This window comes from Apaloderma vittatum, unplaced genomic scaffold, assembly GCF_000703405.1.
Source record: "Apaloderma vittatum isolate BGI_N311 unplaced genomic scaffold, ASM70340v1 scaffold18216, whole genome shotgun sequence".
NCBI lineage: Eukaryota > Metazoa > Chordata > Aves > Trogoniformes > Trogonidae > Apaloderma > Apaloderma vittatum.
Window position 1 is genome coordinate 30,240 of NW_009720235.1, and position 7,111 is coordinate 37,350.

The following is a 7,111-nucleotide window of genomic DNA, read 5'->3' on the forward strand; positions in this document are numbered from 1 at the left end:
GAAATGCTCACTGGCTCGCTGCCCTTCCAAGGGAAGGATCGTAAGGAGACCATGACCCTCATCCTCAAGTAAGAGGAGTTTGTCTTGCATATATGAATAGGAGGCGAGCTTGTGCTCTCTCTCCAAGCGTGTTGCAATTTGGGGGTTCTCGCAACTTAATGGCATTATTTGGCAAGCGGGTTTGTATCAACAGTTAGTTTGAAGGGTGCAGGGTAAATGCCAAGCAGGTGATTGTACCGTCAGGGGTGGAGGTGCTGCAGTTGGCTCGTGGGTTGATTTCTTTAAACCTCTGCAACTGATTGCGTAACTTCCTCTCCAGAGCAAAGCTGGGCATGCCACAGTTCCTGAGCTCTGAAGCACAGAGCCTCCTGCGAGCCCTTTTCAAAAGGAATCCAGCCAACCGATTAGGTAAGACATTTTCTACGGTTTCTGAGTGTGCCTGATGCTGTATGGGAGCCTCTCACGTCCTCATGGGTCAGCTGCGTGTTCACACTTGTGCTCGGTTAATGGGCTCGATTCATTAAAGCCAGGTTCCCCATAATACCCGACCATGTTGTGTACGTGGTAGCAGCAATTTAGATTAGACACGAGGAAAAAGTTCTTTACTATGAGGGTGGTAAAACACTGGCAGGGGTTGCCCCAAGAGGGGGTGGAGGCCCCATCCCTGGAGGTATTCAAGGTCAGGCTGGACGGGTCTCTGAGCAGCCTGATGTAGTCAGAGATGTTCCTGCTCACTGCAGGGGGGTTGGACTAGATGGCCTTTAAAGGTGCCTTCCAACCCAACACATTATATGATTTATGGGTGGTCCTGGTTTAATGCAGCACACTCCATGGTTACATCTTTCAGGTTCTGGACCCGATGGGGCAGAAGAGATCAAGCGCCATCCTTTCTACTCCACCATTGACTGGAATGTGAGTATCAGAAACACAAGAGCAAGCTCTTCACCGCCCAGGCACCTGTGGTGCAGTTGTGGTAACACCATAGTCATGATGCTTGACCAGCTGTGGGAGAGCTACCAATCCCCTTTTCCATCTGTTCCAGTAATCCTTCGTGAATCTGAAATGCTGTTTGTCATGTGAATAACTGTTTCACACCTGAGTTGTCTATGATCTCACCTTGATTTGAATTTACTCATCTCTCAGCAGTAAGGTGCAGGTTTTAATTGGGGCTTGGCACAACATGGACTGTCTTGCACAAAGTGGGAAGGAATTGGGAAAACACTTCTGGCAGGGAAATACCTTGTTTTGCGCAGAGAAGCAGGTCGATAACTGAAACCACCATTTCCCAATTGCTTCTGGCCAGCTCCTTACTTTGCCACATAATTTTGTTTCTTCCCTGTTTTCCCTTACTTGATAAGGGATTTTGAAGATCAGTGTTTCAATGCTTTTGAGGCACCCAGCAAGCTGCTAGACTGATCCCTCAGCAACCCTCGTAAAGCTTATTTCAAGTTTTTGCTTCAAGAAGCAATTTTAAAAGGCTACTTATGGGAGTGCTGGGATACAGATGTCCTCCTAGGGCATCTCCTCTGGCCATGTCCAGGGAGGTATGTGTCAGCAAAGCCCTGACGGGAGTTAGAAGGGAGATGGAAGAGTCTTGTGAGGTAAATGTGTTACGTTACTGCTTTAGGTGTAGGGCCAAGTTGCAGATAGAACACCTTTTTGTTTTCTTGATTTATCGTGGTGGTATTTCTCCACAAACTGACTCAGAAGCACCCCACTGACCAAGAAGTCTTCCCTCAGACAGCTGAGCTGTAGTTAAATGCTAAAGCACAGAAATCTGGAGTCTCTCCTTGGCCTCTTGTTCCTAGCAAGGCTTTACATCCTTCTGAGTGCGTACAGGAGCATTGAGCTGTCAGAGCACTCTCGAGCTGCCTTTGTTTTGCAGAAGCTGTACCGCAGGGAAATCAAACCGCCCTTCAAGCCCGCAGTTGGCCAGCCAGATGACACTTTTTATTTTGACACAGAGTTTACATCACGCACACCAAAAGGTGGGTATGAATTCACACAAAGCCACCGTTTCCTGCATGAAACGATCCTGTGCAGCTCAACACTGGTTTTCCTCCCACCGCTGCTGCCAGCTCCAGGTGGTTGCAGCACTGAGGAGGTGCCTCAGCCATGGATATGTGGGGTGTTAGGGATGACCTTGGTGCTGCGTGGTGTAGCCCGGGTCTCAAATAACCGAAAGAATAGCCACAGCTCCTGGGGAGCAAGGGGAAGGTTCTGCTTCTCCTTCTTCAAGCTGTCTCTTGACTCCTGTTGCAGATTCCCCAGGCATCCCCCCCAGTGCTGGGGCCCATCAGCTCTTCCATTTTGTGGCGACTGGATTGATGGAGGACGGCAAGGTGAAACCTGTCCAGTCGCCTCTGCATTCGGTGGTACAGGTAAGAAGTGGGGACAGAGGAACAACTGCTTGAAGCTGCAGCAATACTCTAGAGCGGGTCTGTGGGACCTCTGTAGCATTCGGAGCAGAGCTAATGGGAAGCTTGAGGCAGTGCCGTCCTGTTCTGGATTCTTGCATCCTCTTGCTCTTTCATTTCTACTGACTGTCTCGTGCAGAAGTCTGGTTTCCTCTCCCCAGGTGGATTCGTGCCTAAATGCCTGTGGGCTGAAAGGTGCCGCCATGCTAGATGCAGAGAGCGTTAGCCCACTGACCTATATCTGCCTTATTCTCTTCTTCTCCCTCTCCCCAGCCGGGAGGAGAAGCTGGGGATGTAGCAGACAGCAGTCTGTCGGCTCACTCTGCGTTGCAGCTAACTGCACCTTGCACAAACACTGCCCTGAACTGCAGTTCATCTGCTCTCTGCTCTCCTCTCGTAGCAGCTGCACGGCAAGAATGTCCAGTTCAACGATGGCTACGTGGTGAAGGAGGCAATCGGCGTCGGCTCCTACTCAGTGTGTAAACGCTGCATTCATAAAGCAACCAACATGGAATACGCAGTCAAGGTCTGAGATTTACCATCTGAACTGAGCTCCCCTGTTTAGGTTTCTGTTCATCCCCGCAATTACCAAAGTAACTTTCAAGAATGTAATTGCTTTCCCTGTTCACATAGGACCTAAATGGGCAATTTCTGTGCTGCTGTGCATGTTACTGCACAAGCTTTCTTATCTGGGAATAGTGGGGAAGCAGTGATCTCTGTCAGAGGGAGGACAGCATCTCACCTTGCTTTGCAAAGCTCGCTGTGGCTACATCAGTTCTTCACCAATAAGCCAGGCAGAAAACTTCGAGGTTTGGGGACACAGAACCAACGCAGCAAGTGTAGGGGGTTTCTAGAGCTTATTGCTAAAGAGAGCAGGGAACAGGGAGCGGCTTTGGAACAGAATCTCTGCAGGGCTCCAAACGCTCAGCTTGTTTGCTTTGTCCTGGCCGCTTTCCAACCCTGTTGCTGCTAATGCTGATCCGTCCTCTTGCAGGTTATTGACAAGAGCAAGCGAGACCCTTCTGAGGAAATAGAAATCCTCCTGCGATACGGGCAGCACCCGAACATCATCACCTTGAAGGATGTGAGTATGACTCGAGTGATGTCCTTGTGCTTAGGTTTAGGAAGTACAGACTGGTCTGGGGGGACAGAATGCAGCTGTAGCACAGGCAACCCATCGGCCCTGCTCAATGGATCGCTCTGGGGTGGGGAAGCATCCCCAGACCCGCCTCTGCGTTGCTGATTTCTTGGTGGCAGAAGTACCAATGGGAAACTCCGGAAGCACTTTTTGGTTAACCCCCTCCATATTTGGTTTGGTAGGTGTATGATGATGGGAAGTACGTGTATCTGGTGACTGAGCTTATGAGAGGAGGGGAGCTGCTGGATAAAATCCTCAGACAGAAATTTTTCTCGGAAAGGGAAGCCAGTTCGGTCCTGCACACGATCTGTAAAACGGTGGAGTATCTGCATTCCCAAGGGGTGAGTATGGTTACATCTGTTTGCCTGGGAAGCTCTCTGGCATTGCACTACGCTCCCTCTCCTCCAGGGAGTAATTCTGCCTGTCAGGACTATTATTTCTTGCTAGTGTTGCTGTCTTGGCACGCCAGATGTGAGGCCAGAGCAGGGGTTGAGTGTCCCGATACAGCTTCAGACCTTTGTCTTCCTTGGGAATGAGAAACAGAGCTTTCCTTGCTCCACAGGTGGTTCACAGGGATTTGAAACCCAGCAATATTCTCTACGTGGATGAGTCAGGAAACCCTGAAAGCATTCGCATTTGTGACTTCGGCTTTGCCAAGCAGCTGCGGGCTGAGAACGGTCTTCTCATGACTCCTTGTTATACGGCAAACTTCGTGGCACCCGAGGTGAGCACCTCGCTGAGCTGAGACCCTGCAGTAGCTCTCACATCCCTCCCCTCGCCTGTGCTCTCACTCGGCACAGATAGGTCTGTCTCGTTCCTAACTCCAGCCCGCTCTGGCCTATTCTGTCCTGGAGCAGGTAATTACAGAGATACCACGTGTAGTAATGAACAAACGGGATCTCCAGCGCAGTGACAGTGCAGTCCTCCAGCTCTTACTGATGGAGGGCTCTGCTTGGAGTAGTGAGACTTTAAAATCCCAGCGATTTTCTCGGCTGGTTCTCTTCTGATCAACTGACCTCTTAAAAGAGGTGGGATGATTTTCCACCTGGTTCTTTTGGTGAGGAATAAAGAAATAGAGCAGGCATGCCATGGAGCATGCCCGCAGTCACTGCGCCAGAACTCACTTGTTGTTTTGATGTGCCTGAGGGGTTCCTCTGTTCCATGAAACCAAAATCTAATTTGAATCCTGATCATTAGTCCAAGACTCTGCTGCTCGGTAGCGCTCTAGGAGCTTTGTGTATGGGCCGTACCCAACGCAGGCGTCAAGCTGCTCTTCACAACCTGATGTGAGCTCAACAATGGGAACTGGACACGCTTTTTTTTTTTCTTTGCTCATTCTGTTCAGGTACTAAAACGCCAAGGCTACGATGAGGGCTGTGACATCTGGAGCCTGGGAGTTCTCCTGTACACGATGCTCGCAGGGTAAGCGCCTCTGTCTCGCTGGAAGGCAGCAGCCGGGGCTGTGACCGCCTCGATCTTGGACGTGCTCTGTGGTGGCAGCTGGGCCTCTCCCCCTCAGTCACTGCGACCTGGGGGTGACCCCAGCTGGGTCACAGGACAGTAAATCAGATGTTACCTCTTCTCTCCCCAGCTGCACTCCCTTTGCTAATGGTCCCAGCGACACTCCAGAAGAGATCCTGACCCGGATAGGCGGGGGGAAGTTCTCTGTCAGTGGAGGCAACTGGGACACTATTTCGGACATGGCCAAGGTAGGTTTGCTGTTTGCGTTACATCAAAGGGTTGAGGTCAAGCATGGCCAATTGCTGTGAGGCAAGTTTAAAGCAGGCTGGGGAGGGAGGACAGAAGAGAGAGGAGAAAACCAACAGCAAAGCTTCTACCCCAGGCAGATCTCCCCCGTGGCAACTCAGCAGCGTGCCTCTCCCTGCTGTGAATATTTGCGTGGAACAACAACCTCTTGTTTGAGCCCTGTGAGGTTTGCGGCTTTGTTACACCTCCCAGGCCTACCAAAAACTTATTTTATACTAAAGGAGATTGATGTCTGGGGACTTTATACTTGCCCTCTGAATTTCAATCTTAATTTGGGGGCGGACAGGTGGTATTTTTGCATTTCAAGCATGAAACCTTCTGAAGTCTAACTTTTCAAACAATTCCCTTAGGACCTGGTATCAAAGATGCTTCACGTAGATCCTCACCAGCGTTTAACAGCCAAGCAGGTCCTGCAGCATCCCTGGATAACCCGGAAGGACAGCTTACCCCAGAGCCAGCTGAATCACCAGGACGTTCAGCTTGTAAAGGTACAAAGTCCGGGCTGGGCCTTCAGCTGGTTCCTCACATATCTTGGGCTTGTTGGAATCCATGTGGTGTGATGGTGGGGTGGGTGAAGCAGGATGGAAGGTTGGAGAGGAGTGGGCCAGGGGAGGCAATACAAGACAAGCGCTTTTTTTGGCAGGAAAACCTAGGGAGGTTCTTTAACAGCATGGCAGTGTGGGAGGAAAAAGGAAGATGCTTTGTGTGTGGGTCTGGCTACTCTGGTCCCTCCTCTTGTAAAGCCATGAGTTTGAAATATTACATCTAAGCAACTTCTCGTGCCTTCTCTCCAAGGGGGCGATGGCTGCCACGTACTCTGCACTGAACAGCTCCAAGCCAAGCCCCCAGCTGAAGCCCATCGAATCCTCCATTCTGGCGCAGAGACGGGTGAAGAAGCTTCCTTCCACCACACTGTGAGGTTGGGGTGATCTGCAGCCGCACGCCGCGGTGCGGGCACGCGCCAGACTTTGCACATCTGCTGAAGACGAGGGGCAGGAGATCGGGTGGTCGATGCCTGCACAGGAGCACCCCTGAGGACTCGTTCTCAAAAGGCCAAGTGCCTTCCTCTTTCTGAAAGACTGGCTCCTCCTTGCGCGGACTGATCTTTGCCGAGAGAATTTCACTGTAAAACTTTTTTGAAGTGTAAATTGTCAATTTTTAAAGACATCCATCTGTGTATATGAGAACTAGAATGTATAACTGATGTCAAGTGGCACTAAAAAGCAGCTCTGATTCACCCTTTCCTGTGCAGGGCCAGATATTTGTTGTAGCTACGTCGTTTCTTGGAGCTGACCCTCTCCATCACCATTGCAGCTTGGAAGGCTGCATGATGTTTGGGGTTTAGGCTTTGGGGTTTTTCTTCCTTTGAACCTTTGGATGCCCTTCCCAAAGCCAACCCTGCGGACTCCTGGCCAGCAGCACTCGCGTTTGTAAAGGACTTCCCTCCCCTTCACTTCACTTTTTGTGTGTGTGTGTGTGTGTGCTCAGAGCTCCAGGTCGATTTTTCAGACTCCGTTTCTTCCTCTCTCCTGCCCTCCCCCAGCCCAGGCAGCAGTTCTGTGAGCAAAACAAACCACAGGTTTTCCAAACACCCCCTTAGCTGCTCGGCTGTCTACAATACCTGCCAGGTTTGGCTCGTTCCTTCCCTCTGTCATCCCATCTTCATGTTCTCCCCATCACTCCCTGGGGAGTTTGGCACCCGCACAGGTGGGGATGACAAAGGAACCTTTTCCTTGGCAAAGCTGAGCTTCTTCGGGCTGGCTCTGGCTGCTGCTTTTAGCTTTTTAGG

The 7,111-nt window shown here is 50.8% G+C and overlaps 1 protein-coding gene across 1 annotated transcript in view; it reads left to right on the forward strand.

Annotated features, from left to right (window-relative positions):
- RPS6KA1 (ribosomal protein S6 kinase, 90kDa, polypeptide 1) overlaps positions 1 to 6,248 on the forward strand; it is a 17,414-nt gene extending 11,166 nt beyond the window's left edge. The window contains exons 10-22 of the mRNA XM_009870951.1: positions 1 to 68; positions 320 to 408; positions 848 to 912; positions 1,886 to 1,988; positions 2,263 to 2,381; positions 2,818 to 2,943; positions 3,412 to 3,501; positions 3,738 to 3,896; positions 4,118 to 4,279; positions 4,901 to 4,977; positions 5,147 to 5,264; positions 5,673 to 5,810; positions 6,118 to 6,248. The exon at positions 1 to 68 is cut by the window's left edge and continues 3 nt beyond it. Of these exons, the coding sequence (XP_009869253.1) occupies positions 1 to 68; positions 320 to 408; positions 848 to 912; positions 1,886 to 1,988; positions 2,263 to 2,381; positions 2,818 to 2,943; positions 3,412 to 3,501; positions 3,738 to 3,896; positions 4,118 to 4,279; positions 4,901 to 4,977; positions 5,147 to 5,264; positions 5,673 to 5,810; positions 6,118 to 6,240 (1,437 nt within the window). The 3' untranslated portion in view covers positions 6,241 to 6,248. The remainder of the gene's footprint in view (positions 69 to 319; positions 409 to 847; positions 913 to 1,885; positions 1,989 to 2,262; positions 2,382 to 2,817; positions 2,944 to 3,411; positions 3,502 to 3,737; positions 3,897 to 4,117; positions 4,280 to 4,900; positions 4,978 to 5,146; positions 5,265 to 5,672; positions 5,811 to 6,117) is intronic.
- The last annotated feature ends 863 nt before the right edge of the window (positions 6,249 to 7,111 follow it).